Below are 14,525 nucleotides of genomic sequence, written 5' to 3'. Positions count from 1 at the left end.
CTGTAGAATTCCTATAAGGGCCACATGTGATTATCACTGTCGTCAGTTGAGGTGGACGTGGTGAGTTATCTTCAGTGTCCTTTAGATGGGACCATTAGGGAGGACAGGTGGACACTGAGCCAAGTGGATCGGTGTCCACGGGGTCATGAGAGTTCAAGTCCCACTGATGAAAGCAGGAAGTGAAGCCAGGTCATGTGGTCTGATCCAGCAGTTACTATGAACACATGAATGAATTGCAGCTCTTTATGGTCCACGGTTCCCCTCAATGATCCATCGTCAGCCTTCCTCAGATCTTCTAAAGAGTTGACTGAATTATACAGAAACTGATCCACAATGTTCAACCTGCCGCTGCACCTGAACTGAAACATCCTGATGAACAAGTTTTAGGATTTACAGCTCCACCCTTTAGCTGACTCACCTGAGACAAATCAGGAAACTGTACACTTCCTGGTTTCTTATAAGACGCAGACTGAAGACGAGTTGATCAGATGAAACTTCAGACCAAACCAACACCTTTCCTCTGAGTGAGTCCGGCTGCGGCACAGAAAAGAGGAAAACTCCAACACCGCTGCTTCAACCTGCTGACACTGAAGGTGAGTTTGACCAAAACCTGGAGACTCAGAGTCAAAGTGAAACCTCAGTGGAGTCAGTAGAGAGGGAGGGGAGCCATGACTGACTGCACTTCCTGTCTGCTCTTTCCAGCTTCACTCACAGACTGGATGGATTCCAGATCAGAGGAGGATCTCTGCTGTCGGGTCTGTCAGGAGGTCTTCAGACATCCTGTTCTTCTGTCCTGCAGCCACAGCTTCTGTAAAGATTGTCTGAAGGGCTGGTGGAGAGAGAACACAGATCGACTGTGTCCAGTTTGTAAGAGAAGATCTTCAAAGGAAGCTCCACCTGTTAACTTGGCGTTGAAGAACCTGTGTGAGACCTTTTTACAGCGTAGAGACCAGAGACCTTCAGAATCTCTCTGCAGTCGGCACTCTGAGAAACTCAGACTCTTCTGTCTGGACCATCAGCAGCCAGTGTGTCTCATCTGCAGAGATTCAGAGAAACACACCAACCACACATTCAGACCCATCGATGAAGCTGCTCAACAACACAAGAAGAACCTTGAGGAAAGTCTGGAGCCTTTAAAGGAGAAGTTAAGGGCTTTGAAACAAGTTCAAGTGGAGTTTGGTCAAACAGCTGAACACATTAAGGTCCAGGCCCGACACACAGAGAGGCAGATTAAGGAGCAGTTTGAGAAGCTTCAGCAGTTTCTAAAGGAGGAAGAGGAGGCCAGGATGGCTGCACTGAGGGAGGAAGAGGAGCAGAAGAGTCGGAGGATGAAGGAGAAGATGGAGGCTCTGAGCAGACAGATAGCAGCTCTTTCAGACACAGTCAGAGCCACAGAGGACGAGCTGAGAGCTGAAGACGTCTCATTCCTGCTCAACTACAAGGCTGCAGTGGAAAGAGTCCAGCAGCCCCCCCTGCTGGACGATCCTCATCTGGACCCAGGAGCTCTGATAGACCAGGCCAAACATCTGGGCAACCTGACCTTCAACATCTGGAACAACATGAAGGACGTGGTCTCCTACAGTCCTCTGCTTCTGGACCCAAACTCTGCTGGTCCAAAACTCATCCTGTCTGAAGATCTGACCAGTTTGAGACAAGGACAGAAACTGCAGCTTCCTGACAATCCAGAGAGGGTCAGTTTGTCCTGCTGTGTCCTGAGCTCCGAGGGTTTTAACTCAGGACGTCACAGCTGGGATGTCCAGGTTGGAGACAGTACAGACTGGGCACTGGGTGTGTGTTCAGAGTCCATCCAGAGGAAGGGATTGGCCTTCTGGACTGAATCATGGAGCTTATGGTTCTTTGAAGGTGAATACAGAGTGAAGTCACCATCAACTCCATTCACTGTTCTCCCAAAGCAGAAGAAGCTCCACAGGATCAGAGTGAATTTGGACATTGATGGAGAAAAACTGTCGTTCTCTGATCCTGATACTAACACACACTTACACACCTTCACACACACTTTCACGAAGAAGATGTTTCCATTTATTTGTAATTCTGACGACTTTCCAGTACAGATGTCTCCACTGAAGGTCTCTGTGATGGTGGAACAGAGCAGTTAGAAGGTCCTTCTGTCCAGCCTGGATGAAAACATGAGAATCCCCCAAAGTCCTCCTTTTTTAGCATCTTTTCAAAAAGGTCTGAGAGTCTGAGGGAGCCCTGCTGTCCTCTCCTGCACTTCAACATGTCAAACACCAGAGGACAATATTTCCCCACGATTATCAGGAGATGATGGAAATGTTCTTTATCTTAATTATGTGTTTTTTTTGTGGAGACAAGCCAAAAGAAAGAAACTTGTTTTGGTGTTTCATTTCTGAAAATTGTCTTTATTTACTATAATACACAGCGGATGACGTTAAGTCAGTTGGTTTGTACACCGGTGTGCCTGGATGAGAGCAGATCTTACTGACAGAGTGAGAAAAACAAACAGAAACAAGGAAAAAAGATTGACTGATGGACAACTACAGACAGACAGTTTCCTTTTATCAGCCCCACCCCCCAAAACTGAAACCTGAACATCAGGATGGTCTTCACTCTCCTTCAGTCCAACATCATTAAACCTTCAAACCTTCTGGCTGGTTCCATTCTGAACATGAATCCACTTTAACCCTGTCTCATTACAGGTAAAGCACCTCTCATCGGTCCTGTTTCTGTCACTTCAGTACAACCTTTTCACTAATAAAACGAAAATAATTATCAACTCGTTTGTCCAATTGATCAAAACCCAAAATATAACATTTTAAATAAAATGAAAAAAAATGTAAAAAAGAAAAAGAAAAGGCACTGACATCGACGAGCTACAACCAGGAAATGTTTCTGCTCCAATAAACCTCGAATTCCTCCTCATTTCCTGCTCATGTATGAATGGGAAGGGAGGGGTTTCTGCAGATGACATCATCTGATGATGTCATCTGCCACATGGAGGGAGGAGACACCTCAGAAATGGGACACGCCCTCGTTGACAATTCAAGTCAGTGGCGGATAAAAAAAAAAAAAAAAAAAAAGTAGAATTCTTTGAAAGGATAATGTCATCATCTGAGAGCGAGGAGAAAACAAACGTGCTATCGTTTGATTGGTCCGCAGTCTGAGGGTTTTTGGTTTGGTGATCATGTGACAGAGATGTGTCACAGAAAAATGAGATTTAAAGTGTAAGTCCAAATATTTATTTTTTCAGTTTCAGGATTAGAAAAGATTAACTCAGGAGTTTGAAACGTTTATTTTATAACTTCAAACTTTAAGTCGAACCTTCTCACTTTAAATTATGATTACATTCTTAGATTTTTCTAAATTCAGTACCACGTCACTTTTTCTCAGAGATAAAACTTTAAATCTTCTGTTCTGTCATAAAAACTGAACCAGAGTGGAGACGGAAGCTGATTTCCTAAAACACCAGAATATGAATGAGATCAGTTTAGAACTGTGACGGATTTGATGCCGATGAACACACGGAGAACCATCATCTTCCCTTTAATTAGCACCAGATCAGTTTGTTTACGCAAAACTCAAACAGGTAAAGTCATGAAATGGGTCAAACGTCCATTTATGCAGAAATTAGTACCTCGGGATATTTTTCTCATCCTTAAAAGTCTCTTCAGGACACGAGTGGGCACGATTAGGAAGCTGCGTGTTTTCTGTTAACTCGAGTCACTGACGAAGACGACAGCCAGAGATTTGTTTTCTCCTCCAGACGAACCAATGAGGGATTAAAAGCTGTTATGCTCATCAGAAAAAGAGAGACGGTTTCAGTTCAACCAAAGAAATACGATGGCGGTCTGAGACAGATTATAGTCCAGTACCCGGCGGTAGTTCACTACACCAGCAGGCTCTGCTGCTGATAAATTTATATATTTATATACTCATATATACTTCTTTCCTCTATTTAGGGAAAACTATTCGACATATAACCAAAAATATGATATTAAGAGTTGATTTCTTGCATGACAGAAAAGAAGCAAATGCAAAAAAGTTAAACCTCTGTTAGAGTTCTTCTGTGGAAATGTTCCCCTTAAACCAAAAAAACAAAGCAATTCATTTCATCTCTTCTTTTTTTAAACTTTAAGGTTCATTTTTTTTCTCACTAAGTGGCAAAAAACAGACATGCAAACTTCAGTTTAGTTTTTTTTTTCCTTTGCAACAAATAAAAACAAAACCAGAGTCGAAATGAGAGAGCAGGAAGCGAAGGACGCCTCCTCGAAGCCAACGAAGGCCTTCCTCTCATATGTGCCATCGTCGAAAGGGGAGGGGCGGTTGTCAGGGGCAACGGGAGGCATCAGTCAGTTGAGTCCGTCAGTCCAACATTTCATTTCCCTCCTGAACCCCCCGTTGTTCTGCTGAGCAGGTACAAACCGGCTGTGACGCAGTACACACACACACACACACACACACACACACACGCACAAACGCACAAAACTGGGTAGAAATCAGACATTACAAAAAATATAAAAAATGAGAACAACATAAACGGAGCAAGCAGACGTCGACACAGATCGTGCATGTGCTGTCCTTTCAGGGGTCAAAGTTCGTGTAATGAGTAAAGTTCAACCCCCCCATAAAACAAAACAACATTAATTTTTCTGCAGCGGGGTGAGTTCAAAGATCAGCTGTTTGAGGTGCAGCCTCCTCTCACTGGCTGACTGCGGGTCAAAGGGCGACGACGACAGAAGAAGAAGAAGAAGAAGAAGATGGAGGACCTTCCTCTGCAGGAAGACGTCAGCCCAGTCTGCGGATGAATCATGTGACTGGTAGGTCGCCCAGGTCGTCAGAAACAGGCAGTTTGGGGTGAAGTTTGCAGTCGCACCGACCCCCAAGTTTATGTTTCCCTTTTCTTTTTTTGGAGGGGCGGGGGGGAGGAGCCGGGGCTTCAGGACCCCAGTGTGCTATTCCATTAGGGCAAAGGTAGGAGGGAAATATGTCCCAGAATCCCCGGAGTCTCAGTCCAACCCTGCTAAATATTAGTGTTGTCTCTATGTGCCAAATCAGATCAGTCAGTCAGGGCTGAATGTTGGATCCCAAAGTAATTCTCTAATCCAGGATTTAGGTTTGATCCGACAGGCGGCGGTTCTCTAAACCCCGAATCTCTGTCACCTCAGAGTCGGTGACCAACAGCAGCTGCTGGATCCCTAAACATCCCCACCAGGTCTTTGTTTTCTTACACTGAAGCAGCCAACCTGCGTTTTGTAGAACAGAGAGGACGACGAACCTCCCGAATAACCCCAGATTTAAACATTTCCCAGCATGCTTCCTGTGGCTCTTATATGAGCGGGTCGGGGGGCAGGGTGTGTTGGATCTGCTGCGGCTGCAGGGGCGGGGGCAGCTGCAGGGGCAGCAGGGCCTCCACCATGTTGTGGCAGTGTGGCGGCGGCGTGCCTTCGCTGCTGGAGCTCTCAGCCACCTCGCCGTCGTGGAAGAAGTAGTCGCTCTGCACGATGAAGGACTCAATGACGGCCTGGTTCAGCTTGGTGGTGGACAGCGTGTCCTTGTTTTCGAAGTCCGGTCGCATCAGCGTGGGCCAGAAGCAGATAGAGAGGTTGTCGGCCGTCATCAGCGTTGTCTTGCTGTGCTGGCTCACCCTGCGGGAGGAAACGGACACATTCAGCAACAACTGCAGCAGAACATGTGTGTGTTTTCAGGCGCTAAGCGCGTCACCACAATACGTTCAGGTCAAAGTAAACCGAAGTCTTTCTCCATCACACCTCCAGTGTGAAGTTGGCTGTCGGCCATTTTGTTTTTTTAGAAACAGAAGAAGTTGAAATGTGTTGAGCTGCTGCTGAAGCTTTAGGCAGAACTTAGCTCCAGCTCATACACTGACGCACAACGTGTGTGTGTGTGTCTTACCTGTTGAGATGTGTGATGATGTATTTGAAGACCTGGTAGTTGACGGAGGGAAACTTCTTCACTATTTCTCTCAGGACTTGGAGACGCTCAATGTAGTCCACAATTTCTGACACACACAGGGAGAAGAAAAACAGACTGCGTTTAACATTTTACACACACTCTCTCTTGGGAACAGAATTATACTCTCTGGAAAACAAAAGGCTGCGAAGCTGCCAAGAGCAGCTCCCACGCTCTTCACACACACACACACACACACACACACACACACACACACACACACACCCCTGTGGGCAGGAACAATGCTGCCCTACATCTCGTCTCTCTGCTGCTTAAAAACAGAGCAGGTCACTTTTTTTCTGACTGCATTTGATTGAACGGATTCAAAGAGGCACGAAAACAGCTGGTTAAGGGCTGCGCTCTTATTGTGAAAGGTCGGGCCTAAGTAGACAGGAAACATCAGGAAAGTCAACACAATCTCGGTCCGCACACACACATCTGTTTTGTTGGCAAATGTGTAAATATAATTACATGTTTTTCAGTGAGGCCATAGACTGTATTTATATCCACTTCCTGTTTACACACACAGGGAGAACTAAACAACACCAGCACTAATGAACAGAGTTTAATTTCACAACAATGACGGCGACAACAACAACTGAGCTTTAAGGAAGAACATCAGTCTTCATCTAACAAGAAATAAATCCACAGCAACAATAACAGGAAGTGAAGAAACGTCATCCGCAATCTCAGAAGTCCTAATTTGCATTGCAAAGATGAAATCATAAAAAAGTAAAAACAGGGTATTAAAAACCAAATAAAAATCCAGACGAAACCGTAAATATAGAGTAATAAAAATGTGGTGGAGATGGAGATGTTTAGAAGAGAAGAAAATAATACAGAGTGAAGTCAAGTGAAGTATTGAAACACCTGAAAAGACAAAGATGAATAAATTTAAAATATCTATTAAATCCAAAATAAAAACACCGGCTGCCCGGCAGTCTTCAGGAAAAGTGATTCCCAACTGAAGGAGCTCAGAATCCTCCTGATATAAAAGCACGCTGCAGATGATTTTAATGTGCAGAATGAAATAGGTGCATTGTGGGTAGGCAGGGCGTTTACACTGATCTAATAAAACTCGATCAAAGCGTTCTGTCAGTCCCGTGGGAATGTTTTCCGTCCCGATAACGTGCCGATGTGGCCTCGTGGATTAGTGACCTCTGACCTCAGGCAGCCATTAGAAGGGCGAGGGCTCTCGTCACTTCTCGTTAAAATGACTGATGGTGTACAGGATGAATAAATTTGTGCACCGCTTTGCGTAAAAAAAAAGAAAAAGAAAAAAAAAAAAGGACTCCCTGCAGGTCCTGGAATGCCTGGAATATCCTGGAGACTCTTGCAGACAGGGAAGGATGGCTGTGTTTGTGTTGAAGAAGCTTTGTTGTGACAACTCAAAGGTGGAAGTTCTTATTTCACATCTGCTCTTTAAATATTTAAGAACCGAGCGTTTCTGCTCCAGCGAGCCGCCGCTGGCGGGAAAGAAAAGAATTCTCTGGAGAGGACGAGGAGTATCGAGGAACTTCACTGATGGTTTACTTTCCAGGAAACCAGCAGGAGCCGTTTTTAGGCTCGAACTTTATTAGATTATCTCCATGTTGATGACGCCTCATTTTCGCTTTATATTTAAAATAAAACGTTTGGCTCGGAGCAGCGGTTTACGAATATTCACCCAGCTCTGATGCTGCCACATCCAGAGATCTGAAAGGAAATCCTGCTCCCGTTCAGTCAGTCACAGGAAGTGACACAAACTACACTTCTGTTGTGTTCTGTGCCACTTGCACAACATTTGTGTTGTGAAGGGTGGATTCGTTTGTGGTCTGTTCTTCAGCTGCAGTGTTTTGAGCCCTCAGGGACACCGTACTTCTCTTCATTAGCGTGAATCAGAGGTCAAATCTGCTCAGTTTTGTTTTTGCTCTGCCAAAATGTTAGAAGTCTGACCTCCAACTTTTCAGTCAAAGGTTGAAAAGAAGACGACTGTTATTGTCCAGCAACTACTGAGTGAAAGTGAGAGTGAGAAAAGATGAGAAGAAAACAGGCGAGCGAAAAAACCAGATCACGGGAAAAAGGGGGGCGAGAGAGGAGGAGTTTCTGACACACTTTCATTTCCAGAGAAGACGACGAAGAAGAAGATGCACTTCAGTCTGACAAACTTATTAAAGTGTGTGAGCCTGTGAGAGACGTCTTTCTTCTTCTTTGTATTTTTGGCTCATTAATCTGCTGTCGTCAGCCTGGTGGATTCAGCATCACTCATGTACATGTACAACCACAACACACACACACACACACACACACACACACATTAGGGGGGTAAAGTATCCTGGGGCTGAAAAAAAGCCTCTTAGGAACCTATAATGTGACAGGAAGCTGTGTGTGTTCTCCAAGCCGCAGATAGAAACAGGTGAAGTTAGAAGTTGATGTGTGATGAAGACTGTGATGAGGAGCGGCGTCCAGATGAGTGGTGGCTTGTTTGTTTGTTTTTGTTTACTCTGTTCCGATCAATCATGTAATTTAACCTTTGAAGAGAAAACCAACAAGCTTTAAATCTGTTTTTCTGCCATTTTAAAGTAATTCTTTTGCTTTTATTCTGACAGTCCCATTGAGGGGGGGGGCTGATAGCAGCAAAGGGCCACAGGCTGGATTCAAACCAGGGTCACTCCGGTTCAGATTAAACCTTCACGGTGCTGTCTTGACCTTCTCTGCTCAGCCCTGCAGGAGGATATTTTTATTGTGTCCGCACAAATCGCTGATTCACGCCTCAGTTATTTTCCAGGACATGAACAGTGTGTGTGTGTGTGTGTGTGTGTGTGTGTGTGTGTGTGTGTGTTTCTTCTTACTTGCGGCCTCCACCAGCTCAGGGTGCAGACTGTAGGGGATCAGAGGGTCTGGCAGGTCAGCAAAGAAAGCCTTCAGCGCTCCAGCAGCAGCGTTCACAGCCACATCCATCGCCACAAAGTCGATACTGTGATCTGCGGGAAACAGACAGCAGCAGATTCACAAGGTCACTTCAAGTTTTCCTGCATCCAAATCCTTTTCTGTTTGTTTTCCCAGCAGCAGCAGGACAGATCGTGTTTCTAATGAATCACAAGTCCTGGATCACACTCAGCATCAGCGTCAGCTGATGTCTGACGTTGGGTCACAATAAAAAAGACTACAATCGCCACAGTGCGCCCACCTTTACAGTCAATACCGCAAAGTAGTAATTTTTATGGTCATTGATTGATGTTTCGGATTTCATTAGGCTGCTGTGTGTGTGTGTGTGCGTGCGATGTTTCCTCGTTGTTGGTGTTAAAGCTGCGTATTTACACACACAGCTAACATCACCCGCCGAGTCCACTGACTTGTGCTTATTGTTCAATTGACAGCAGCACTTATCTTCTGTGAATCAGTCATGTATGTCATTTGAAATTACAGCCTGGAAACTTCAAATCATTAGTTTGCAAACCAATGGAGATGTTGCGTGGTGGCGGCGGCAGTGACGCTAACAGCTGAGCTTCGTGTCAGAACAGAGCTGCTCTCTGACTAACAGAACTAACAGAAGTTATCATCAGTCTGTCGGGGGACACAGAGACTCAACACAACGTCCAACTCCAACAACCGTTTCTGCTGTTTTCCCGAAGAGGAGGGACGGAGGGAAGGAAGGAAGGATGGAAGGAAGTCAGGATGGCGGGAAGTTCATTTCTCTGGGTCATCTCTTCAGGCATGAGTAAAAACTCTGTGTAATGATGGCCTATAAAATGGGGGGAAAAAATTGCTACCAGACGTAAAGGATGAAAAAGAAATATTTATCACTTCCTGTTTTGAAACACAGTAATGTCCAAATGATGACAGGAAGGAGGAGAAAAGAGAAAGAGGACAGAGCCCTGAGGTAACAAGACAGCTGTCACACTGAATCTGAGAGACTGCCACCACACACACAAACACACACACAGTCCACCATAAACATTCTCCAGGATCTAAGGATGGGAAGGGAGGCAGCGTGCAGTGAGACAAAAACAACAGGAAGTGCACAAGTGAATGAAAAACAAGAGAGAGAAATCCAAGGGAGAAGGACACAAGGAAGCAAAATGAGGACAGAGAGGAGATGTTTGGGGCGGCCGGTTAATAATGAGCAGGGGAGGGGGGGTTCATGTAAAGCTCCACGATCCCATCTTTGTTATTATGAAAGTGTGTTGTTGGCAAATTATTTGTGTGCATGGTTATTTTTAACCAATGTACTTCTCATCTAAACCCCAAATGGCAGAATATCCCGATATGTCATTTAAACACCACGTGATTCTGAAAAACACATGAAGTTTTCAAGGTTTTCAAGAATTCCTGAAACTTTTCTTTCATTGTTTTTTTCCTTTTCATATTCAAGTCCATGTCTCAGTGATTTTTTGTTTTTTCAATTTCAGTAAAGTTTTTTTTTAGCACTGTATAAAACTGATGTATTATTATTATTGATATTAAACACGTTGTCGACTCATCTGATGTCTCAGTATGTTTTTGTGCTAGAAGATCACAAACTGGAGCATCAACATGGCGAGCTGGTGAAAGCGTGAACAGATGGCGAGTCGACCAGTTTGGTCCTGAACGTTTGATTGTCAGTGAGATAAAAAAAAAAAAGGTGTAATTTGGCCGCTGAAAGGTTGTTGAGCTGCCAAAAGTTTTCAGACTTTCACGTTGGAGAAGGTTGAAAACCACCAACTGAGTTCTAACAAGATGGTTCCTCTTTATTTCCTGGCTGTTGAAGAGTGAACAGATTCCTGCCAAGTTTATTTAAAACATGGAGACACAAACTGACCAACAACAACGATAAATAAGTTAAGAAATAAATAAGGCGGTCAATATTACACTATTTCTTTCTGTCTTTCTCTTAACGTGTCCAAGATCGAAACAGCAGAGTCAAATTTACACGCACCTGGCAGTAAAACTTTCTGATTCTGATAGTAAAATGAGAGTAAATAATAAAACGCCTCAGTGTTTCACGGCCCGGCTGTAAAATCCCTGACAGTGCTGACCGTGTGCTGCCGATTTCTGCCTGTGGCGACTTTATTTATCCGACCAGCCGTCATGTGCAGGTTCGACTCTGCTCCACGGGGCATGTGTTTCTCCTTAAACGCTTCTGCTGCGTGATCACATTTGGAGTTTTCTCTGCGGGTTGGATTTATTGCACACATCACACAAACGCTGCTCCCGACTTCTTTTAAAACAGCACGATTTAAGTTCATGGGAAAATATTTTAAGAATCACGTTCTGTGAAAAATAATGAGGCGGCGCTTCGAAACTGCGGCTTTTCCTCAGCTTTCAGGTGTATTTACGAGCCGCCGTGTGCGTCTGAGTGTTTCACCTTGGTCAAACTGTTTCTGGATGTTGTCCTGGTCCGTCTTGTTCCCACTGACGCGATACAGACCCTCCGTCGTCAGACCTGCAAACACAAACAACGCACAACTTCAGTCACAGCTCTGATGGGCTTCACTCAACGGGAAGCAAAGCAGCAATTCACAAAAATCTGTATTAAAGTAGTGAATGGAAACAGATGGTCCAACAGGAGCAGTGAAACAGGTTTGGATCCACAGTGTTTTCTCCGAAGGCTCCACAACTTTCATGCAGAAAATTCCAGCTTCTTTGTATATTTACATACATTTATTTTCTTATGAAATTCTTGGTCGCTTTCTGGTCCATGAGCAACCTGTGAAATGATGTTTATGGAGTACTTGTTCTATTTTGAAGGTCAGAGACAAAGTTGAAGAACAGTGGACTAAAAACAGAAGACATAAATATCAAACTCATTCATCATTTAATCTGGAGGTAGCCACTAAAGGTCTGTATGGTCTAAAGGTAAATGTTAAAAGTCTTCATGTGTCACTCTAACTGTGTGGATTTCACCCCTTCCTTTTTGTTTATTATTTGGACTCTGAAGATTCCTAATAAACTCCATTCTGACACACGGAGGCACAATAAGAGCTTTAAACCTTCAGCCCACACCTTTACGCTCATTATTATAATCTGTTTTTCAATGAACAAATTATTTTTTGGATGAAAATGAATTAAAATTCTATTATATTTTTGGCACGTCATTCAATGATCTATGTATCAACAAACAAAAAAGGCAACAACAGTGCTAATGCTTTTCAGTATGAAAGTGGAAATTTAAGAAAAAAACGTGTGTTAAGCACACACCACCAATAACACTCACAGATATCAAGAAGAACAAAAGCTCCTCTGATGTGTTTGGGTTGTTTCTATCTTTATCTGATCAGGATTTGATTGGCTGTGACATCACTCAGCGGAACGTCCGACGTAGAGACGTGACTCTAGACGTCACTGTCAAAGATGGAGGATGAGAATGGACGGATAAACACACAGAAGGAGTCAGAGACTCAGTTTATCACTGAAGTCGGTTTCATACACGGCAGATCAGCAGCCTTAAAACTCTAAAAATGGCGTGATAGTCGATGTTTTCACTTCTGAGGAGTGTCCTCGGAAATAAAAAATAGAAAGAGCAGCTTCAAAGATTCACACTCTGTTTTCTGAGCGGATTTATTCTGCTGACTGTGAGGCATCGCCACAACACACACACACACACACACACACACAAGCATTTTCACTGCAGAGATCAATAAAGTTCTTCTAACTCTGATCCATCACACACACCCACAAAGACACACATATTAGGCCGAGGTTGTTTAGCGAAAAGGCTGCCTTCCTCAAATTTCTGTTCATTTAAGAGTTGAGCTGGTGTGTTTTGTCACCTGAGTCAACAACCACACACACCCAAGCAACACAAACACACACGAGGTCACAAACAGGCACAGATACCACCGAACACACACACACACGCCCCCCCACATTTGCTCACATTTGGCACGATTTACTTGAATCCATTAAAGCTGAATTTACATAATTCTGTCTCACACACACACACACACACACACACAGCAGTGAAGATGACCTTGTAGCAGCAACAGATCAGAACTACAGCCTGTATGAATACGTGTGTGTGTGTTGTGTTGTGTTCCTCCTTACAGTCAGGACACACATTATAGCTCTAATTAAGACTTTCAGTCTCCATATGTGCTGGTCTGAGATCAGCTGTCATGTTCCAGCTGGCTGTGAGTCGCTGCTCCGGTGAATTGTTGGTTTACTGTTTATCTGTTGTTGTCAGCCAAACAGACATTATATTATTTGTGGATTCATTTGAATGCTTTTTCTCAACCCTGACCTCTCTGGCATTCATACAATTTCTGGACCTTTAGGCTTTAAATATCTTCAAATTAAACATGCAGTCTTTGGTCGAAGCACTGAGACGACTATTTGATTAATCAATTATTAATCGATTGAAGCTAAATTAATCAACAGCTGTTTTGACTTGTCACCTCTGGCTCTGAAATACTGAGAAGGAATTGATCACTGCTTTGTGGACTGAACAACTAATTACCAGTTTAATCAATAATGAAAATAACTGGTGGCTAAGCGCTCATAATTAATCCTGACGCTGCGATGAATCGTCGTCTGCTGACCTCCGATTCACGTCCAACACATCAGATGACAAAAACCTATCTTTGACGTTTATTCTTCCAACCTGTGACATCTGTGTGTGTTTCCATCAGGCTTTACTCTCTAGAAGAGATTTCTGAGAGTCAACTTCAGTTGAATCTAGTGAACTAATGTGAGAATTTCAGTTAACATTGATGATGGCAGATAATGAACTGCCTGTGAAATAATTTTATTATCAAACAGCAAAACAGAAAAAAAAAAAAAAAAAAAAGGTCCATAAGGGAGAGCTCATTGTTTGAAGCTGAAGTCTGACCCCTCTCTGAGCGACTGCGATGAGAATTACATCACACTCAGGAAGTAACCAGCTCTTTATCCTCAGAGCCGTGACTTGGCATGAGTGCGTCGATAATCAGTCAACAAACTGTTCATGTGCAGAGTCAACACAGTTTCCATCAGTCTCCTTTATCGCTCCTTCACCTCTGACCCCAAAACGACCTCTCCTGTGACGTCCCCGCCTGCCTGCCCTTGTGAGGATATTTGATTCGCAGCAGGAAGCAGCAGAGATAGTTGCGGCGGTCCTGAGGGGAGAGATGTGAACGGTGGCGTTCATGTTTGCATGCTGGGATCTGATAGGACTCGTCCTGCTGAGATATGATCTAATTTCCTGACACAGTTTCAGTATCACAGATCCTCTCATCGCTCACCAGCCATATCTTTCTATCTGTATCTTATCTCAAAGCTTTTTTGCCATCTCTCTGCTCATTGGCTAGTTGCCACAGTCATTTTATCGCCGTGTCAACCATCTGCTGTGGGCGGAGACAGGAAGCCAGTCCAAAAAGTGAAAGCTAATCGTCAGCTATTTTTAACTCTTAATTAACCAGTCAGCAACACCACGCTAGCAAACCAGCAGCCACAGACATGTTTCTCTCCCCAAAGCCTCATTGACAAACTACATTTCCCAGCTGTCGTCACTTAGCTGCCTCACCTTAGTCTGAACCATCACAACTAAAAGCTGCCAAGTTCCTTTAAAATACACAAAACCAACCAGAATGTCCTTTCTGCTCACTGTGATGGTTTAAAACTGAACGTGAACTAATGGGGCG

The 14,525-nt window shown here is 43.9% G+C and overlaps 2 protein-coding genes across 3 annotated transcripts in view; one reads left to right on the top strand and one right to left on the bottom strand.

The window, feature by feature from the left end:
* The first annotated feature begins 453 nt into the window (after positions 1 to 453).
* On the top strand, positions 454 to 3,059 carry LOC115035924 (nuclear factor 7, ovary-like). Its single transcript, XM_029493977.1, has 2 exons — positions 454 to 593; positions 703 to 3,059. The coding sequence occupies exon 2, from the start codon at positions 720 to 722 to the stop codon at positions 2,115 to 2,117; it is 1,398 nt and encodes a 465-aa protein (XP_029349837.1). The 5' UTR covers positions 454 to 593; positions 703 to 719; the 3' UTR covers positions 2,118 to 3,059.
* A 1,070-nt stretch (positions 3,060 to 4,129) lies between these two features.
* Positions 4,130 to 14,525, bottom strand: part of arhgap5 (Rho GTPase activating protein 5) — a 37,824-nt gene continuing 27,428 nt past the window's right edge. For both annotated transcript variants that reach the window (XM_029493974.1, XM_029493975.1), the window contains exons 4-7: positions 11,273 to 11,350; positions 8,778 to 8,909; positions 5,890 to 5,995; positions 4,130 to 5,624 (exon numbers count right to left, since the gene is read on the bottom strand). In XM_029493974.1, coding sequence (XP_029349834.1) covers positions 5,306 to 5,624; positions 5,890 to 5,995; positions 8,778 to 8,909; positions 11,273 to 11,350 — 635 coding nt within the window. In that variant the 3' untranslated portion in view covers positions 4,130 to 5,305. The remainder of the gene's footprint in view (positions 5,625 to 5,889; positions 5,996 to 8,777; positions 8,910 to 11,272; positions 11,351 to 14,525) is intronic.

The sequence above is a fragment of the Echeneis naucrates genome, chromosome 22 (assembly GCF_900963305.1).
Source record: "Echeneis naucrates chromosome 22, fEcheNa1.1, whole genome shotgun sequence".
Classification (NCBI taxonomy): Eukaryota; Metazoa; Chordata; class Actinopteri; order Carangiformes; family Echeneidae; genus Echeneis; species Echeneis naucrates.
This window is presented reverse-complemented; position numbering and strand designations above follow the sequence as displayed.

Coding starts and splice junctions, on each gene's coding strand:
- LOC115035924 (XM_029493977.1), top strand. CDS start 720: ATGGATTCCAGATCAGAGGAGGATCTCTGCTGTCGGGTCTGTCAGGAG.